General features: G+C 46.8%; 1 protein-coding gene across 5 annotated transcripts in view; it reads right to left on the reverse strand.

Annotated features, from left to right (window-relative positions):
• Nucleotides 1-22,306, reverse strand: part of ALA2 (aminophospholipid ATPase 2) — a 125,407-nt gene that overhangs the window by 70,008 nt on the left and 33,093 nt on the right. For 3 of the 5 annotated variants that reach the window (XR_015263780.1, XM_086784730.1, XM_086784731.1), the window contains exons 4-5: nucleotides 5,579-5,792; nucleotides 5,365-5,481 (exon numbers count right to left, since the gene is read on the reverse strand). Coding sequence is in view for 4 of the 5 variants with exons in the window: in XM_086784730.1 (XP_086640856.1) it covers nucleotides 5,365-5,481; nucleotides 5,579-5,792 (331 nt within the window). In the remaining variant the exon portion in view is untranslated. The remainder of the gene's footprint in view (nucleotides 1-5,364; nucleotides 5,482-5,578; nucleotides 5,793-22,306) is intronic. The other 2 variants (XM_086784733.1, XM_086784732.1) reach the window with 1 other exon arrangement.

The raw sequence follows: 22,306 nt of genomic DNA on the forward strand, positions 1-22,306 counted from the left end.
TTTCTTTCTTTCTCTCTCTCAACTCTCAACTTTCAAGCCACTCTCTCCCCCATAGGCCCTCTCTCAAGCCTTTAGGCTCTCTCTCTCTCAAGAGTCAAGACTCAAGCCTCACTCTCTCATTTTCTCAAGCCTCTCTCTCTCTCTCTCTCTCTCTCTCTCTCTCTCTCAAGCCTATCCATCTCTTGAATCTTCTAACTTCTCTCTCTCTATTACAATGACAAGGGAGAAGAATGAAGCCTTCAATGTGCATGCTATCCATGTAGAGAAAGCCGATGGAAAGTCCAAGTCATATAGGTGGACTTGTAAGTATTGTGGCGAACAATACACAAGTGGAGTTACTAGGCTTCTCCAACGTGTTGGAAAGGTGGGGGGGCAAGTTGCGCCATGCAAGGAAGTCCCCCTTGCTATATCCGATGAGATCTACAACAAGATCAAGGGTGGATTGGGTGCTCACTATGATAGTGGTAGAAGCTTAAGGGCGGATGATGAGGTCATTTCCCCGCCTTGTGATACATCCTCCCCCGCCGCCTCCGCCTCCTCAAAGAGACAAAGGCTTGAGTCTCCCATGAGGCAAGCCACTCTAGCCCAAGCCACCGGGGGGTTCTCTTCTTCTCTATCACATCTCCGAGAACGGCAACGGCTAGCAGATATAGAGATTGCATGCACCATTATTGAGTGCAATCTCTCATTCCATGTGCTCAAGGTAGATCAATGGAAGTCAATGGTGAAAGCCATTGCAAATGTGGGCCCATGTGAAGGATGGACCGGCGTCTCCTATCATGACATGCGCACGAAGAGGCTTGTGGATGAGAGGGAGAGAATCGATAGATCTCTCAATCCGGTGCGGGCGGCATGGTCCAAGTATGGGTGTAGCATCCTCTCCGACGGATGGAGTGACCAAAAGAAGAGAGGCATCATCAATATACTTGTCTCTTGCCCTCTTGGCACATACTTTGTGCGGGGCGTGGATTCCGGAAAGGCGGGGAGGAAAACATCAGGTGCATTCATATATCGCCATATCAAGCAAGCCATCATGGAGGTAAGTTTCAACTTTCAAATTGCACTAAAGTCTTTAAAGTTTGGGCTTTAGTATATGTGATATGATCATATGTGGCTATATCATGATTCATGAGTCATGACTCAAGTCTCATACCGCATACGCTCATTGCATCCATTCATGTGCATTGTGACATGTAGGTTGGATCGAAGAACGTGGTGCAAGTCATCACCGACAACGCTTCAAATTGCCGTCGGATGGGGAAGTTGCTCTCGAGGAGGACTATCCCTCCATAGTATGGACGCCTTGTGCCTCCCATTGCATTGACTTGCTCATGGAGGATATGGGCAAGTTAGTGTGGATGAAGGAAGTAATGACTGAAGCTATCTCTATTGTCACCTTCTTCACCACAAAGGTGAAGGTGCTTGCCATGTTCCACGAACATAGCAAGTTGGAATTGAAGAAGCCTTCATCACACGCTTCGCCTACATGTGGCTCCTCTTGGAGCGCCTCCACGATGTGAAATCCTCCCTTCGCCAAACAGTGGTCTCCACGATGTGGAATGAGTGGGATGAGCGAGAATCAGCGGAGGCCAAAGCCATGCAACGGCTTTGCCTAAAGGAGGAGTTTTGGCAGTCGGTCCGCACTATTGTCATTGCGGTCACGCCCTTCTATAGGGTATTGCGGATGACCGACATGGACGGAGCCACCATGGGCCTTCTTGTTCACTTCATGAGAGAGGCCATAGCAGAGTTACGCGTTTCTCCTTCCATCGACGAGGAGAAGCGCGATGGTATGTTGGCCATTGTGGAGAAGAGATGGAAGTGGATGCGAAGACCTATCCATGGTCTTGCCGCTTTATTGCATCCGGCTTACAAATCACCCGCCCTCTTCACCAACGTGGAGCTACTTGAAGCCCGTGCTTACTTGCCCAAAGCATTGCCGGAGGATCGCCATGGGAAGTTCCTTGAGGAGCTCATAAGCTACAATGACCAAAGGGGAGGAGCCGCATTTGCATCTACTACCTGTTGGAAGAGGGAATCCCTTGTGAAGCCCCTCTTTTGGTGGGAGACATTTGGGTATGCGCTCTCAAGCCTCCAAAAGGTGGCTTTGAGAATCCTAGCTCAGGATTGCTCTTCAAGTGCATGTGAGAGGAACTGGAGTTCCTACTCACTTGTACACACGAAGTTACGTAATCGCTTGAGCACGCAACAATTAGAGCGGCTAGTGTATTGCCGCGCTAACTTGCGCATGGTGCGCGCAATGCAAAAGATGGAATCGACGAGACAGGTATAAGTTACAACTTATAAGTTATAAGTTATAAGCATTCAAATTTCAAACTTCAATGTTTATTGAAATTTGGAACCAAATTCTAATACATTGCTTGTCACTTGATCATTGTACAATGTAGGTGAATGTGGATGCATTCAAGCTCACAAGGGGCACTCTTGAGAGTGTAAACAAAGTGCCGGATGAGGAGGAGGAGAGGATCTATGCAGAGATCTATCGAGAGCTCGAGTCGTTTGATCGACGACCTACTCGCACTCGTTGTGGACGTGGAGGTAGTGGCAGAGGAGTGCAAGTAGGAAGCCGTGGATGCACGGTTCGTGGTGCTCTCAGGGACATAGTGCATACCTATGTGCGGCGTGGATCGGGTAGCTCCACACTCGCTCTTGCAGATGAGGATGCTCCCTTTGGCTTCTCACATGAGCTTAGAGAGCCCGAGTTCGATGATGAGGGCAACCTTCTTAGCGATGGCGACTTCGGCAAGGTCACTGATGTGTCCTCTTCTCATGAGGATGATTTCAACGAGAGCTCTGATAGTGATGCCTTTGTCTAGTCTCTCCTTGGGCCTTGGCTCTAGCCTCTCTTTTTGTACTCGCGCCTAGCGTGCATGATCGCATCGCACCTCTATACTTTATGTACTTCTGTTTGTCACTTCAAACTTGTTTAGTTGTTTTTAATGATATTTTGGTTTGAAACAACTTCTCTAGACTCTCCCCTTCCAAATTGAAAATGTCTATGTTTGCAGGTGTTCTTTAATTTAAAAAACCGTATTTTATCGTACCGTATCCCAAAATTTCATATCGTACCGAATATTCCCGTACGGTATCGTATTTTCGTACCGTGACAACTATGGTCCAAGACGAAGAGTAACAACACATCTCTTCTAAGAACATCATCCTGTGCATCTTAGCTTGACCCTCTGTATCCCAATCTCTTCAACAGAGCCTGCAATCCATGATGAGAGAGAGAGAGAGAGAGAGAGAGAGAGAGAGAGACAGAAAAGGCCTATCTCTAATCTCCTTCAACCAGCCCACATGCATCCCATAGAGAGAGAGAAATGAAATGAAATGATATATTAACGTCTTCATAGAGAGAGAGAGAGAGAGAAATCGGTGGCTGCCGGCTGTCCCCACATGTATGCTTCTGTTCAGTCCTGTGGCAGTTCACCCCTTTTTAAGAAAGAGAGAGAAAGCGAAACTCCCTGTATCCCTGGGAGCCACCGGAACGCTTCTACTTCTCCCACAGTCCCCCTGTTTGCACAAGAGAGAGGGAGACATTCCCACAGTCTGTCTGCCCGTGTGCACCGCCTAGAGACTGCTTGCCATGAGAAAAACCAGGCCCTCTGTGTGTGCCACGCAGGCTGCAATCCCTGGCTACAGCCCACTTACCTCCACATGCGCGCTTCCTATCCTGCAGCCGCCGGCCTACCCCTGCAGACCTGCGTAGCCACACATTCCAGCCTACCGGTATGCAAGAGGAATAGAGAGAGGAAGCGAGCATAGTCCAGCCTTAACGCTTTCCTCCAGCCCGTCAGTCCCCTTCCAAGGAAGAGGTAGAGGGTAGTGTATTCAGCCCGGTGCTTTTTCCGGGTAGCCCACCAGTCGCCAAAGGAACGCCGTGAGAGGAAGCCATGTCCAAGGAGAAGAAGTCATGCCTCGTCGACTTCACCACCCTTCCCTTTAATAAGGAGGCGCCTCATCTTGCTTTTCTCCAAAAAGCAATATCTAAAAGCAATAGGCAAAAGGGCGCATCCTTAAAAAAATATTATTTTTAGATCTTCCAAGATTATAAAACCTTATAAACTTAAAATCCCTTTTTGTCCCTTTCACACTTGGGCTGGCCACACACATGGGTTTCCTTTTCATATCCAAACTGATGCCGTTCACACTGTCCATCCCGTGCCCGTGCCCGTGCCCGCCTGCTTACTATCCAGAGGAAAAACACAGGGTCGTAACATTGACTATGGTCTCTCTTTCAGAGGAGACACTAAGCTTGTTGGATACTCTAATGCTGATTGGGCAGGTGATCAAGATACTTGACGATCCACTTCTAGTTATTGCTTCACTCTTGGTTCCGATCTTATTTCCTGGATATCCGAGAAGCACAATACAATTTCATTATCTTCTACTGAGGCTGAGTACCGTGCTATCTGGATACCTGCTCCGAGCTATTATGGTTGTTCCAGATGTTGAGCAATCTTGATGTACTCTCAGATTCTCCGATCCGTATTCTTACGGACAATGAGAGTGCCTTGGCGTTGGCTTGAAATTCATCCTTCCATGGCAGGACCAAACATATTGAGGTCCACTTTCACTTCATTCGTGAGTTGGTCGCGGATGGCATCATTACACTGGAGTATTGTCCTTCTCAGGACAACGTTGTTGATCTCTTCACCAAACCTCTTCCTCGAGATACTATTGATCAGCTCCTTACCCATAGGGGAGTGAGACCCCCGTGCTAGAGCTGAGAGGAGCTGTCGGACATGTCATCTCAAGCTCTCTTTTACTTCATTTTATGCCACTTTCATCCAGATATTTATCTGATATTTTTATCAATCGTGGACATTTGCCCTCCAGTGCTACTGGCGACTGCTCTACATGAGATGTATATGAGCATGGCCATTGTGCCTTCATAATTCATTCAATACTTTTCAGCTCTTGACTCAAGTGTTGGATCTCTCTTGGCTATCTACTCTCTCGTGTGATCTCTATTTGGTTCCACTTCATATTCACATATTCTCACACTCCAAGCCCTACTTTTTTGTATAAATGCCCATTGATGGAATGAAAGAGACACAATTTGGTTGGCCTCTCATTCGTTACTCTCTCATTGTCTTCTTGGCAATTAGCAAGTTTATTATTTGATTAACCTTCATTAGCATTGTTAATCTTGTTTAGATAATTCCTAATGAAGTTATCTACAAACTTATTATGTTCTAATTCCACATCCAATATAAAAACTCCATATATTCTTAGAAGAGTCTCAGATCAACATTCGATCGTGTCTCCCTTACAAAGCCCATAAGAAGTAGACAAAAAGTCTTTCACTACTATGAGAAGATTAAGTCTCTTGCAACATACTTCCACATGGCAAATGCCTTCATGTTCTGAGGTACCAAGTAGGACCAAGTCACATGGCACTTCTTCATTTTCACGAAGCCATACTATGTCCCCGACATGGATATCTTTAGCATTTAACTGCAACAAAAGAATGACACAGACTTGTTATTAAAAAAAGAAGATAGCAACTTACCTCAAACGATAAAGCTATAGCAAAAGATACAGCTCAAGATACCTGTGTCTTTATCCCCTTCTGCACTACCCATACTTTCTTCTCATTAGCTTGCTTATCTAGTAGGTATCTGCTATGATCATCCCAAGCCTCTTTTGAAGCTGAGACTGCAAATATAAAAACCAGTGGTCCCCATGTGCTTGCTGGGTTAACAGGAGTGATGAGTGGCCAGAGTTGTAGGCAAGCAATCAGTAGAAAATACTTGTTCATGAATCGACTGTAGCATGCAAAAAAAAAAAAAAAAAAAAAACCACTTATTCAGAGCAACGAATCATTGACGCAAAACCACAAAAAATGGAGAAAAGAAGCATTGAAATTCCAGTATGAGCAGGCCTAGTTCAGAAAGCTCTTTGGATTCTTTCTTAACATAAATGCTATTACCCTGTTTTTTTTATTTGTAAAATGTGAAGCCTTCTATTAGTGCACCAAAAAATGCATTGGGCAGGGCCAATTACAAATTCTCCAAAGAGGTAAAAACACTAGTTCCTTCATGTCACTCCACTTGAGAACAAGATTACATATCTTGAAGAAGGTGGAGAATCTAGGATGGCAGTCCGTCTCCATATGGAAACACCGGCCCCTGAACACACCTTATTATTATCTAGATTTTTATCTTTAGTGTGATATAGACCCTTTATTTTGTATGGTCCTCACGACCTTATCTTCTGTACTTCAAAGGCTATTGAATAGCCCCCACCTAATGATAATTTGTGCATGCACATTTGTGTCCACAACTCCCTTCACTCTCTTAGGTCGACTCTCCCCTTCTCTCTCCTGTGCTCTCTTCTCCAACTCTCTGTTAGTCAACAGTTGGTATCAGAGCTTCTGCACCTGGCCTTTCTTCTACTTGCCATTCTCCTCGAACTGCTGCCCAGTGTGCACCCCTGCTCATTGCCAGCCAACTGCTCTGCTCACAGTACTTCTGCCTATCTGGTTCACTTCACCGCTGCCCTCACAGCCCCTTCCGCCTGCTCATGCCACCAAACTGTCCGCCTGCGCCACTGTTCTCCTCCAGTTCAGAGCTGCACAGAGCCCAGCGCCGCCAGCTTGCACCACCTAGATGGGCAGCACTAGTCAGAGCTGACCGCCGCCACTGGCTTCTGGGGCGGCTTGACTAGAACACGAACCACCTCCGCTAGCGACTCGGCCTCCCTTGGCCGTCTCAGAGCCTCCATCGCCTTCTGCCATCTCCGCCCCACCTACAGGAAGCTCTGCCGTCTCCCCCCGCCTGCACCTGTTCCGGCACCTCCATCGCCTTCTGCCATCTCCTCCCCGCCTGCGCCTGTTCCAGCACCTCCGTCGCCTTCTGCCAGCAGTTCCACTCTCCTGGGCGGCGCCATCACCTCCAGTTGAAGCAGCAAACTTGTTTGGGCCTCCAGCACACACACAGTTCGGGACAGAGATTCCGCATCAGACACAAAGAGAGTTTGGGGTAAATATTACATTCAGTTCACACATTTACCTTTGGTTAATTTTCAGTTCAGAGAGTTTCGACTTAAAAGGGATTTTACATTCTGTTGCATCATTCCAGAGTTTTTTTAACTCATTCAGTAACTCAGCCTCCAAGTACACACGAAGAAATACTAAAGACAAGGTATTTAATCATTTTATTATGACTTCCAGCCACTGTACCTGCTGTACCAGCACGTGTACTTGTACCAGCCACTGCACCTGCTGTACTAGCCATTCATTGTACCTGTTATACCAACGCATGTTATTGTTGTACCAGCTGAATGGAGAGTTATACCTACAATACCAGCTCTATTGCATGAAGACCCATGACTTTTGGGGAAGAATCAATACCCACACAGAGGTATATGGTTTATATTGTTGGCTCGGCATTTCCATAGCCTATGTACCAGCTAAATTTTATGGCTACCTCATATTGGCCTGTGTTATGGCATTTGTATATGGATAATCCAGCATCTCCCGTGGGGAGAGTAAGGCCCTCAAAGCTTGTACATGATATTTTCTCCTTGGGTAATAAAATACTCCAAGGAAGGGGTTGGCCCATTCTAGCCTCTATGCAGTGTCAGCTGTGCACATCTCTCTTTTCCAGTTTTGTGGATTAAGTGGCTATGGCCGATTCCATTGTTTAATATGCATTGATGGTCAAGTGTTTTGCGAAACCCCCGGACGCCCCCGGAAGTTACATTGGTATCAGAGCATTGATTTTTTCACAATCTTGTGTCAAGACGATCCTGTTGGGGTATTAACACTGGCTATTAGTGTAGTTAAATACACCCGACCTATCCACTTAAGAGAGCAGTCATGCATCAAGACATGTGCAAAAGAAATCTGATTTATGGATTCTTAGAATCTATTTTGGAATCGTGGAATTGGCTCTATTGCCTGTATTCTCTTCTATGTGGAATTGGCTATTTATGCCTGATTTATGGATCTTATTATCAAGCTCAAAGGCAACCGATATGGGGAAATATCTTTTGATTGGCATAACCCTCACATCACAAGATCGAACCTCGAAAAGAAAAGCTAAGCATACATTGAGTTTGCAAAGTTGGTGCTTTTGCTAGCGCTTTTGATGTTCACTAACCCTTGTATGCCTATACAAGGAGAACAATGTGTTGTTGTTTGCCTTGAGATGGTTTCAGGGAAACATTGTTTATGGCTCCCTTCATTGGGATGGATTATGTTTTTGGCTTCCTTTATTTGGGATGCACTGGACTTATGGAACTCATGGTTACCTCATGGATCGAGGATTTTCTCTGGAGTTATCTCATTGGCCGAATGCCTATAAACTGTGTATGAGAAATGTTTATGGAGCACCATGATATCTATGCCTATGAGTGATACTTATTTTATGTTACACACTTGAGCCCATCTCTCCTCCAAGGTGTGTGGTCACAGTACCAATACGGAGTGCAAGTGGTAGAGTGGACATGATGCTTGGTTGGCAGGGGACTTATGTCTACGCCAAGGGTCATGTGGACTGCCACCTTGTTGGCAGGGGACTATGTCTACACCAAGTGTTAGTAGATTGGAATCTCGTATGCTAGGGACTTGATGTCTACGCTCAAATCCCTACATCCGCATGTACAGTCAATCAATCTTCTATTTCTCGGCTTGGTGTTTGCATGTGTAAGCATGGAAGCCAGTGGAGAATAGCATGCATTTGATGTGACATTGGGGATTGGGGAACGAGAGATTGCTCCCTCGAGTTGGTGGATACGACACCAAAACTTATTTTATTTGGATATACTCTTGGAGCATGGATAGAGAGATATGATATCTAGACTTATGGGATTGTTTTGTCTTAGACATGATTATGATATCTAGACTCATGGGACTATTTTGTCTCGCCCATTTATTTGGGACATGATTTTGATATTGGTATTATTGAGAATTATTTAGTCTCACCCATTTATTTGGAACATGGATTCTTTCAGTTATATTGGATTTTTGAGACTATCTGGCCTCGCCCACTTGATGGGACATGATTATATCTTTGATAGGAGAGTCTCTGTGCAAAATGTGCGCTGTGTACGCCGCCGATGTCACCAACCTGGAAATTTTCCAATATGACAGGAGTCTAGTGGACTCCAAGACGTCTAAATATTTGGAAAGTACAAGCTTTGGGAATGAGGGATTATCCTAAAATACAAAGGATCACACTCCTAAAATCTAGAAGGGTAACTATTTTTTGGCCCGACTCCAATGGAAATGCCGTTCGCGTCATTACATCTGGAATTAAGCAAATGGGGAGACATGCCAAAGCACATTTGGCAGAAGGTCTACCAGTTAGGATATTTTTAAAGGTAAAGATTATGGGAGAACCCATCTCTTAGATTGGGACATGTGGCAAGAAAGTGGATCAACGTGAGACAAGTGACCTCACACTTATCAGAAAGTGGATCAAAGTGAGACAAGTGGCATCACACTTGTCGCTTCAGCTATTGTGTGGCTCTCCACTTGTCATTATAGCCTTCTCTTGCCATTTTAGGTCATGGGAGACCCCGTGGCCGACATTTTTGCCTTCTCCACTGCACTGCCGCCTGCATGTGCATAGCCTCTCGCCACCTCCTGCCACTCATTCGCCGTCGCCTGTTCACCACCGCATGTTTCAACACTACTCCACAGGCTTTTGGCCCATGCTGCTACTGTTTCTGGCACCATCACCAATGCTCTGTAGAGCTGAGCCTCTCCCAGCACCTCCTCTCCACGAGGTCCTCCTATGCAGCTCTGTGTTGCCCCCCGTCTAGTCCACAGTACCTGCAGCTGAGCCTCTCCAATTCACACAGTGCATCCAGCTGAACCTCTCATGGAGCCTTTCTATCTTGAAGGACTAATCCTTTCTTGCCGTGCACCTGCAGCAAAGAGCAGATCCTCTCCAATAGATGCATACCAGCAAAGACCACATCAAGCAAGGAGATCTTCACACATAAGGTAATCTTTTTATCTACTTGATCACTTCAATGCTCATCAAATTTGAGGTCTTCTGCTAAATATGTTAACTACATCAGATCAAGTGTATCTACATCCTGCATACTTGGGATTTTTCTGCAAAATGGACAAAATCATCAATCTAAAGCCAATGCAGTCCCAAAAGTTTGGGGGTTTCTCAAGCATAAGCCTCCGGCATCAAGATAAAGCCTCTGCTTTGACGAAAATTTGGGGATTTCTCTCTTTAGCTTCAAACTTGTGCCATTCCGGGCCCTCCGCCCTGACCCCTGAGCTTAACCAAGCTTCCATTGCTTGGAAATGACACCACAAAAAGGTCTACAACAATGGCATCGCGGGATTCTACCCCCGACTTTTAATTTATTTATATGTGTGCCAGCATCTAGGGTTCTCTGCCCAGGATGTCCCCCAAAACAAGATGTAATAATCTCTTGTGTGTTTTTCCCAATTCTGTTATATGTTTGTACCGCTTTATGCTATAAAAGACTCCACTATCCCAGTCTAACCATGTTTAGATCCACGGGGTGTGTTGATCTTTGAGTAGATTGATGTAAGTTAAAGTCATGTGTGGTCAAGCTCCATTTGCAGGCTTGACTATGATTTGTTGTATCATGTCAAGTATGGCCACTGTAATCTTTTGCATCACATAGTGCCAACAAGCCCAAATCACCATGCTTATTGAAGGTCTATTTTGATACATCTCCATCTTCGCTCCGAAGGGGGGTTTGTTTGGATTCAGAGTCGTATGTGTGTGTTTCCATCTTGTGTCCACCAATGTGTAAGTGTGAACACCTATCTAGGTGTGAACACTCCTTTGTGTGTAAGAACACTCACTTATGTAAGTGAGTGAGAACATATGAACCACCTCTTGTAGCCACCTAAGTGTTTGTGTGTGCAAGTAGTGATGTCATCACTTAGCCATGTGTCATTGTCCCATGGTTTGTGTGTTGAGAAAGACATTTTGCCTATAAAAGCATTGTACCTTGTGAACTTCACAACAATCTATACTATCATTACATTGTTCGTGCAAATACAGTCTCTTCAGCTTTGTTCTCTTATCTCTCTACCCTTCTCTCATTACTACACACAACATCATATTTCAATTTGAACCTCCATAGCTAAGACTTTGTATTTGCTAACCCTAAAGATACCCACAATTACGCCACTTGGACCAAACTCGTTCTCTGGCTTCTTATGTCTCTTAGCTCACTAGCCTGATACTAGAGATTGATTCTTTGTTCCCAGCAGACGAGCTTCATGCCTTCATTGAAGGTGATGTGCAAGAGTACAACCATGTCGATCTTGCTGCCACCATTCACTACACCGAGTGCGTTGTGGATCTAAGTCCGAATTTTCAAAAATCAGCCTCTCAAGGTCGTTCCCATTATGCTAAAACTGGTAGCCGTTCACGTATGACTAGTAATGGTCCTGAACAATCCTCATCAGGCAACTTTCAATTCCGACCCAACTCCCCTTGGCAACATTCGCAACAACCTCGCCGACAACAAGGGTCATCTTCTTATCATTCTAAGCATCAAGAGTCCTTTCAACCACATGTATCTGATCGTGGACAGGACTCTAGACGTGACCAACCTCGCAATCCTTGCCCTACAACAGTCTCGTCTTCTCATTAACAAAAAAAGACAGGATTGTACACAATTTGTCATGACAACCATAGATGGTTTGAATGCGCTAATAAACGGCTCAATGCTACTCAAAACCATAATGTGGAGCTTTCAACTTCAAAAAACTGCTCTCATAATTCAAAAGCAAAACATACATTAGCTCATGCACTTCATGTTAGTACTAGCCTGGCTTCAATAATTTCTTCAGAGACTTCACATACTCACAAGGAACAAATTTGTGGAACTAAAGCTGACTCTCCTAACCTTGGCATGTCTATGGCAAACTTTATTGAGTCACTTGATGACAACAACGAGGATTCTTCTAGCATGCCTTCAGAAGAACGGCATGATGATATTGAAAAGTCTTTGGATTCTTTATCTCAAAATGATGAGTCACCAACAGTGGACTCCTTTGAAGATGTCGAGACTACCAAAGCGGATATAACACTTGTTTCAACCTTATCCCATGGAATGACACAGCTAACACCAAGCAAGAGGATAATGTTTTCAACACTGCAAAGAATTTCCCACATTCCTCTAAAAGCAAATATTATTCAAGTCATCAAGAGAATTCCTGCTTAAGTCTCCAGATCTCCACATTCTTCTACATAACCAAGCCAACTTCAAGCCCAACATTTGGAAGCTAACAAGGATGAAGACATTAAAGAATGATGCCACAACTTGGGATTTTAAAGCACGGCGCCAAGACAATTCAGGAAACTATTTCAATATTGCTCAGTGTGAGCTTCACCACAAGCATAAATGGCCTAGTGACAAAGAACTTGACCCTCACATGGCGAAATGACGAAGATCTACAGTAATATCTACCACTATTTCCAAAACTCTTTCAACATTATAAGTCTCTTATTTAGCCGGAGTCTAATTTTATAAGTGGGAGGGGATGTTATGATTGTTGGGAGGGGATGTTATGATTGTTGCAAATGCATAAGCGTTTGGCAACGGTCAAAGCACATGCAACATTGCCGCCTTTCATACTTGGAACTTGTGACCCTTAACTCGCTCAAGGTGACTTTGGTGTCGGGTGGCATTATTGCCCCCCACTATAGCTTCCACCTCCCACGCCACTCCCCCCACACCCCCTCTTCCCTTTTTCTTGTGAGTTTGGAACATATAGGTTGAGGAAACATATATGCTCCCCTCAACCTCCACCAAAATAATCCACACTGATTCTCTCTACTGAACTTGTAATGAGAATTCATTGAGTCCAAGAGATGAGGGAGCAAACAAGCACGCTAAGAAATAAACACCACCCTAATTTTCCTAACGGCAAAAGGATGGGACCCTATAAAAATCTTTTCACACATAGCAACATGGCAACCAGAGAAAAGGAGGTTTGAGCGAGACTCTCACAGGCAGGGATGTCATTTTCTATACAAAGACTCATCAAAGCCTTGAGAGGGGATTACCATACACAACCGAGTTCAAGTGGGCCTCAACCTTCTGAGGCGAGACCCACACATCAAGAGTACATTGCTCGGGAGGGTTAACTATCCTTTTTAGACCCCACCTCTGACGGATTCTCAGCATCGTCGAGAAGCACGAAGACGCAAGGGATCTTTGAAGTTTGGGTGCGGCTATAGCTTACTAGGGATAGAGTCATCCACATTGCTATGTGTTATTTTGCACCGAGCCACTCCCCTTACACGGCACAGCATGGCCAATCACCGTACTTATCATTATATGGAGATATTATGGAATTCTCACAGCCAAGGGAAATCCTCCTACTCCGGGACTTCAATGCCACCACAAGGAGTCAGCAGAATAGGGAGTCGCCAGGACCCACTACTTGATCTAGACGACCCTATCAGATTACAGGAGCTCAACATGGGGTTACAAAGATCATGACAGGACCATGAGGCCATGGTGTATGGGAGGCACTTCTTAGAGCTGGGAGCTGCACATGGTCTTGTTATCTATAACGGGATGTCCCAATGGCCCTCCTTCGATGCCCTCACCTCCTTCCCTTACTCAAGAGGTACCAGCATTGTGGACTACTTGATGGGATCTCCGGCTTTGGCACACCTACTCCCCAACTTCTCCATCCCACCACCCCCCCTTTGACGCTGTTCATACCTACCTCTCTTTCACTCTTACTTGCACACCACCCGTCCCCCTGTCAACACCCCAGATCTCACATCACACCTAGGTCCATTTTGATCACGAGCTTGACCCTATTTACTCTGACCACATCATTGCCACCTCCAAGATGTGGATCCTATTGTCCCCCTACCAGCCCTCACATCATCATAGCTCAACACCATTCTCCACACATCTACCACCACCTCTTCATCTACACGCAGCAATCTACCGCCAAGCCACCTTGTGGTTCCATGCCTCATAATTGTTGGTATGATGACGAATGTCGAGCCACACGCTCCCCTATTAAGCATGAAATAGGAATGGGCAAATCATGAAGTGCCAAGCGCAATGGATTTCTAAACGCCTCACCCAACGAAAGAAACGGGAGTTCTCACTTGAGAGGATGAATTTTCCCACTCTTTTTAGGGCTGAACCGCAAAGAGGCTTGTAGGAAACTCCGAGACATCACCCCCACACCTATCACCTGCTCGGACACATGGCACTCCTATGCATGCTCTCCATAGGATCTCCTCTCCCTGTATGTGAAGCTCAATCTGGATGTGAAGGGGCGGGAGATATTGAAGACCATTACCTTCGTTTTACCAAGGTTACCAGTAAGGTCTCACTGATTGCGGAAATCTTGTAAGGCATCCAAATGTTCTAAACCCCCTAGGCTGAATCTGAAACGAGGATGATGTCATTTGCATAAACTATTAGGGGGATCAATATGCCTTCCAATGTGGGACTAACCCCGCCTAATCTGTCAATGGAGCTCGAGATGTCGTCAATGTAGAGACCAAAAAGAGTGGGTGATAGAGGGCATCCTTGATTCACCCCAATGGTGCTGGAAATCTCCTACGATGTACATCCTAGGGCTCTCACTTGTCCGGTGACGGGCCCATAGAGGGCGATGATGCTCTGAACCATGTTAGATGGGACTCCTATCTCCTGTAGATGCTGTAGGAGGTGGGCTTGGCTTATAATATCAAAAGCTTTGCGAAAATCCACAAAGCAGTAGTAAATCCTCTAATGTCGTGCTTTGCCCTGAACAAGAGGGTGGAAATCGTTCACAAAGGGCTCTTTTGAACATGTAGGCTAGTAGGGGTGCCAAGGTATCATCGGCATGTGAGATGTACTAGGCAATGAGTCCCTCGTGCTCCAGGGCCCACCCATTATGTAGTCTACAGATGGCCTTTAGGACCATGCTTTTTGTGAAGAAGGTGGAGGTGGTGGGGCAGGGATCTGGTGGTGGTGGGGGGCAAAGGTGGCTAATGGGGAATATCGTGTATATGTGGTGTTATATCACTCCAGACCATCCACCCCAAAGAGTGGCACGATGATCTTCTCCTTCCCACTTAGTGCAGTATTGGAGACGGATTAGAGCATCCTATGTCTACCTTGGTGTCACTTTTAGTGGCCCAAGCTTTACCATGGTTCCCGTAGCACATGCCAAAGTGACGAGGATATGTAGCCTTAAGCTCATAGCAATGCTTCCAAGCACATCTCCAGGAGCCCAGGATGAACAGTTGTCTTTGACACCCTCGTCACATCAGCCTTGATGTATGGAGTAGCAGCCTTCTGAGGAGTAGATTTACCCGATGAGGATTGGCAGCGGGTTGAGAGGCCCCTAGTCATGATGTTCTCCTGTATGATCCACAAAAAACCATCCGTCCCACGCTAGATTATTCGGGCAGAGTTTGTTGCAACCCAATGGTTGTGGATGCACTCTTCCAAACAGTCTTTATTGATTTGTTCATTTGTCTTCATACATAAAAGAGATCTTATTAATCTTTTTGATCATGCATGCCACCATTCGCCATGCAGTACATCACATCCAAAAAGAAATGCAATAAGAAAGTTTGCATGGTCGAGGTAGCCTTGGATGTGAATTTGCAGCTTTCCAATGAGAGGAGTGATTTCACGTCCTTCTCAAAAAGGCAAAATATGCATGTATCTCACGTCCCATGTCTCCCACTTCAATCCCCAAGGCGGCAGCCATCTGAGTGGAGATGAAGTTGTCGGTAGAGCAATCATCACACATGAATAAGGTGGGCTGATCTTTAAGTTGCCCCCATGCTTTGCATACTACTCTATCCTGGCTTGCATGACCCATATTGCCTTGCACACCGGGCACCATGCTCACATGCACTTTAGGCTCATCTCCTTGTTTGTCTTTGTTTGTACATTGGTGAGACATGTGGTCTTTACTACCACATCGGGCACCATGCTCACATGCACTTTAGGCTCATCTGCCTTCTTGTCTTTGTTTGTACATCAGCTTGACATGTGGTCTTTACTATTTAAAGCATTTGCCCTCTTGCATGTACTACACCCTTTGCTACTAAGATGAGCCATATGTGCTCCTCTTGTTCCATGGCTTCTTCTCATTGGCATTTTCAGCTTTTGGAGCATTCCTTGCATCCTTGAAATCCCTTTTAGGTGGCTGTCCACCTTTTTGCATGTTAAAACCAGCTTTGTCCTTCCCTTTTCCCATGCGTATCTGAATCTTTGATTGCAGAGGGGCACATAGCAAGGGATGCGCAGCGCGGACAGCAGGGACGCCTAGGGGGTGCGCAAGCATGGTCAGCAGGGATGCCCCGGGGGTGCGCAACACCACAGGAGGAGGGGTGCAAAGGTGCTCATGCCAGAGAGAGAGAAAGAAAGAAAGAAGAAAGATATATTAACGTCTACGAGAGGCCAAAGTCGGCCTATGAGACAAAAAATAATACAACTGTGTTCTTCCGGTCATCGGAAGAAAAGAAAGAAAAGAAAAAGTGTGCCCATATACAAACAATATAAGGGGGGGTGGGGATGTGGATGGAGTACTAAGGCAAGATGCATCTCTATATGCTGAAGGGGTAGTACAAGCATGCTATGCAGATCTATGTCTAACTCCATCCAGTGCCATAAGAGGGATATAAGATATCATACATCGCCGATGCTGAGGCTGTGAATGGCGTGAACATGTACCCTGAGTTTGAATGAAAGCGAGCTAGCCTCTCCTGTGTCTCCATCTGGTGTCTCATTCGGATAGCTGCTATCTCTCGGTGACGAAGTCGGGGTGCTCTATGTCCAGTCTGTCTAGGTCTCCTCCTGGCTCTCAATTCCTCTGCTCTCTGTGCGGTCACCCCACGTGGTACATCAGCTGGCACTGGCATAGCTCTCTGGAAGAAATCTGTGAGCTGGGACTGTCTCCCACCCCTAGTGGGAGCGGGTGTCTGGAGGAGTCTCTCGAGAACTATGAAGCTCTAGTAGTAGTCTGCCAAGCTGTCGCTGGTCCGAGGCCTTCATCAACTGATGTAGTGAAGAGTGCTCCTCAAACAATCCTGCATATCTATCTCTGACCCCCTGGTGGGCTCTACATCTACATACAAAGTGATCCTCAGTCTCCACCTCCTCGCGGCACAATCTGCATATCCGCTCAGCTCTAGGAACCCGTGCCGCTCTCCCAGCCTCTATCTCTAGCTGATGTGATGAGACTCGTAGCTATCCAATAGCAATGCGAGAGCCGTGTGGCATGTATACATCCATGTACCGCAGTCGATGTATAAACCCATCCCCTGAGATGCTCATAAAGTGGTCTCTGTAATACAGCATCTTCGGTGGTAGTGGGCTCTCTGGTGCTGTCCATGTCTCCTGTATGTAGTGCTGCCATATGTCCTGTCTTATCACTCTGTTCCTCTCATTGAGAGAGAGGTAACCCCGTGGAGCAGACTGATCGTACTGAAAAGGTGGCAACCGCTCAATGTCTATCCCATGATGTGAGAACCACTGTAGCATCTGTGCATACCAAGATCCAGTGTGTCCAGCCTCGGCCAACTGTCTAGATGCCTCAAAAGCTCGGCGGGATAATCTCTCCGTGGGCATCTCCCTCATCCTGTATATAAAGGAGATCGTCTGGAACAATGCCTCCACTGCCATAGGTGGTGCAGCAAACTCAGCTCAAACAATGTCGTGCAGGACGGATAGTTTGCTGCATATCATCCTCAAGAGCATCAAGATCTGTGGTCTCTCCAGCTGTACCCATGTGGAGGCTGCAAGCCCTGGTGCCCAAACCGCTGCTGCATACATCAAGGCTGGTGTCACTAATGTATCAAAGAGCCACCCCTTCGTGCGGGGTTCCTGAAAATGTGCCTGATGACACTGACGCTCAAGGCCAGCAAGAGCTACATACCCCCGGGTCACCCTGTCTCGGACTGCCTAAGCCATGGAGAAGCGACCAGCTGAGCTAGTAAATGTGATGCCAAGGTAAACATAACAGCTCACCACCTCGACCCGCCCTCCTGCTAATGTGAGAGTAGTGTGGCTCCTAACTGCGGGTGAAGTGTGGAAGATCATAACCTTGGTTTTCCCAAGGTTCGCTGTGAGCCCTTGCTGTGCGCAGAAGTCATCAAGAGCCACAAGGTGTCTTTGAAGCCCAACCTGCGTGTCGGATACCAAGACGATGTCATCAGCATAAAGCATAACATGGGCAGTAATACCTGATAGCTCAACCCAGAGCCTCCTCCCTGTGTGATGTAATCGACCACCTCATCAATATAGAGCCCAAAGAGCGTGGGGGAGAGCGGGCACCCCTGCTTCACACCAATGGTGCTAGCAACTGTGTCGGACAAGCCTCCTGGGCATCGGACTCTCCCAAAGACCTGCTCATATAGCCTGTATATGCCCCACGTCATGTCTGAAGGTATGCCTAGTGTCTGTAGTCGCCGAAAGAGGCGCTCTCTAGGCACAGTATCAAATGCCTTGCAGAAATCCACAAAGCAACAATAGAGCCGTTGCCTCCGTGCCTTGGCCTGATCAATCAAGTCCTCAATGTAAAAATGTGGTCAATGGTCGAGAAGGCTCGACGGAAGCCTGCCTGGCCTACTGCTCTCAATCCCCCAACCTCTGCATGAGTGCTCAGCTCTGCCTCCAAAACTACCCCGTATAGTTTGGCCAATATATGGCCAACCATGATGGTCCTGTAGTCCCCGGGGTCTAGTACATCTCCCGCTTTATGGATCGGCACAATAGTGTGCATCGTCCACTCAGCCGGAAACCCCTCTGACAGAGCTCTGTTGAAGAGATGAGCAAGAAATTGTGCCAATGTATCAATAGCATAGATGAGATGCTCTCCCTGTAATCCTGTATGATCTGTCGCCCGTCCATGTTGGAGTCGGCATATGGCCCTCCTAACCATAGGTGGGGTGAAGAAGGTGGAGACTGTGGAGCATGGCTCTGTGGGCTGTGGTATAGGGGGCTGTGCAGGCACATCATAAAGTCTCTCTGCATATGTCTACCAGGTCTGAGGATCGGCAATAGGTGTGGGAGGACGGGTCTCTCTGAGTCTCCTCCAAGCAGCAGCAACATCTCTGCTCATGAGCATGTGATATGTGTCCCAGTACTGAGCCTCCTCATAAGCTCGCCGCTTACGGCGGGTGAGAGTATGCATCCTCCTGCCTGCCTCTGGGTGATCTCCCCGCGAGCCCTCTGCACTCGGAGACTGCGGTAAAGGTTTCTACACTCATCATCATACCATCGGATCTGGGGCATGCTCCCAGATGTAGGTGGCCATCCTGTCTGTATGTGGTATGGGAAACTCCTCGTGGCTGCGGAGTGCAGTACATGTGAGAGCTGGGAGTTGAGCATGGCCATGGGTGCCGATGGATCTAAGGCAAATAGCTGATCATGAACATGATAGTCGTACACCTCGGCTAGGTCCTGAGTGAAGTGAAAAATAGTGCGTGGTGGCTGAATGATGGGTGGGTGGGTCTCCAGCAAGCTCCTGAAAGTGAGGGATAGGTATGTATGATCCGCCCCAATGGGGCATGGTGGTACAGTGAAGTGAGACACCATATCTGCTGCCTCCCGGGATCCCATCACATAATCCACTGTACTACTGCCGCCTCCCACTAGAAAGCAAGTCAACCCACCTGAATCTGGCCACTAAGTCATCCCGTTATAAATAACGAGATGGTGTCGGGCCCTAAGCTCCAGCAAATGTTGCCAATATCCAGTGCTGTCAGCTCCTCCATCAACGGAGATCCGAGTGGTCCCTGTATCCTCTGTAGCTAGCGGCTCTAGTCTCAAGGGATCCTCAAAGTCATAGATCTCGCACTGTCTGCTCTGAGTCCATGCATTGAAGTCCCCCATCAAGAAGACTTCTCCCAGTGTCGAATAGTCTAAGATCTCCTCAGATAAGACAGAGTATGGAGACTCACTAGCCTCTCCTCCACCCGGCTCCTCGGTGGTGGCAAACCGCGACCCCTTCAGAGGAAAGTAGCAAAGGGCGATATAAATCCAACTGGTCTCCGAGAGACGTACGCTAATCCACATGTATCTCGCCTCCGAGTCTCGTGCTACGACTCGAACATGCTCATGTAACCCATGTCTGAAAAGCACTGCAATACCTCCTGAACCTCGGGAGGTGGCCTGTCTCATCCCCTGTCGGTGAGCTGACTCCCACTGATAACCCTCAACCTGTGGTAAGCCCCTCTCCGGGCTCTCATGTGTCTCTGTCATCAAAATGATATCCCGGCCCTCCATCACCTCCTCAAGTCTCCCTGGATGTGTCCATAGGACTCCATTACAGTTCCAGATTGCTATGTGTATCTCTTTGTCTTCATGTTGTTTCCTCCGTGTCTCATAGGCCAGATGGCGCTATTCGACCCTCTTCCCATCAATGTAGATGTGACCATCCCTATAAGAAAGACAAAGAAAGAAAGAAAGTTATATTAACGTCTACATAAGACCCCAAAGGCCTATGAGACCAAAAGTAATACAATGGTACCATGGATATGCTAAGCCATGATGGAAAACTGAAAGAAAAAGTAAAATGAAAACATCTAACAGTACATGTGTTCAACAGATGATCCTGTGTAGAGTGAGATATGTTGTGATCACCTAATGACGATACCCGCCTCAGGCAAAACCGATCTGATGGTGGAGTGAATGTCAGGCCTCTATGATGGGAGCGTGTCATGTCGGCAAAGAACCTCACGAATCTATCTCTATGTGGTGGAGGGACATGATGCTCTGGGTCGGGGACGTCTGGTTCGCAAAATGGATCGAGCTCTCTCGCTAAGAACTCCTCTAGGGCGTGGAGCTGGAGCGTAGGTACGGGTGGTGGGCTTTGATGTCGTAGTAGAGGAACTGTTGTGGGCATTGGATTCCGATGTGGATGTGTGTACCACAAAGAAATTTGTAATGGCTCTCTATGAGGTGTCCTGTCGGAGCCAGGGTTGTCTCTCAGCATGCTGCCTCAACACTACATCCCTGTGTCATCTGAGCTCCATCAAGTACATGCCCAAACACCTCTAATTCTCAAATTGTATCACCCATGCGAGTGGTCCGAATCCCTCTCGGAAGACGCAGTGGAATCTCCCTTGTATCTCGTAGTAAGCTGGGCAACTAAACGTATAATGGGCCTCATCCTCTACTGCTCCTGTGGTGCATACTGTGCATGTCCTCTCCTTATGTAAGATATCATCAGCTCTAGCTATGCCAATCTCTACTCTGAGGCGGTGGGAGGATACCCTGAGATGACCGATCGTGATATGCATAGCATGTGACATGTGTATCTTTATGTATCCCGGGATCTCAAAGAATCCATCCCCGGAGAGTCTCAAGAAGTGGTCTCTGTAGAACTCACACTTCTTACCAATCTCTAACGAAGACACCCATGTCTAGTGTATGTGTAGCCCGAGTAGATCTAACCGGAAGATCCGGTTGATCTCCTATTGTGAGAGATCAAGGTAGGGGGGAATTGAGGCTATACTAAAACGGGGGGAGACAATCCATCTGTATGCCATGTGCATGAAACCACTCGACTACCTCAGAGTACCATGCATGTGTCGGTAATGGTGGTGGCCGTGTCGCTGAGGAGGAGGGTAGCCCAAATCGTCTCAATCGCTCCCTCTCCCTCTCACAGTATAATTGCATAGAGGACTCTAGTGCTAGTCGTGGGAGGCGATCTCTATCAAGCGTGTATACATGCTGAATATAAGTGAGTTTAAAAAAGGACGTATGTAACCAGTGGGGCCACCCCAAACTCTGCATGTAGAATGTCATGTGGTGCAGATGGCTTACTCCTGATCATGCTATGGCTTACTCCTGATCATGCTGGCTTACTCCTGATAATGCGTGACAACATCATCACCTATAGCCTCTCTATGCTCCTCCAATTATCCTTCCCTAGGCCTCGCCCCCAAAAGGCTGCACCATACATAGCCGCTGGTTGTACTAGAGTATCAAAGAGCCAGCACTTAGTGCGAGGTTCTTGGAAATGTGCCTAGAAACAGTCTCTCCATATTGGCTAGGGAGGCATGCCCCCTCGCAAGTCAGTCAATGGCAGTTGTGGTCATGCAAAACAAAGGGCCTGTAAAAGTGACTCCTCGATACACATACTTCTGCACAATCTCCACTAGGGCATCTCTGTATATGAAAGACAATCATGAGGCGACTACATAAGATGTGTTGAAGACCATAACCTTGGTTTTGCCCAAATTGACCGTAAGGTCTCTCTCCCTGCAAAATCTATCCAATGCATTTAAATGTTTCTATAAGCCCTCCGTTGAATCTAAGATCAAGACAATGTCGTCAGCATATA

This window comes from Cibotium barometz, chromosome 47 (genome assembly GCF_041138505.1).
Source record: "Cibotium barometz isolate CiBa-2024 chromosome 47, ASM4113850v1, whole genome shotgun sequence".
Taxonomy (NCBI): domain Eukaryota; kingdom Viridiplantae; phylum Streptophyta; class Polypodiopsida; order Cyatheales; family Cibotiaceae; genus Cibotium; species Cibotium barometz.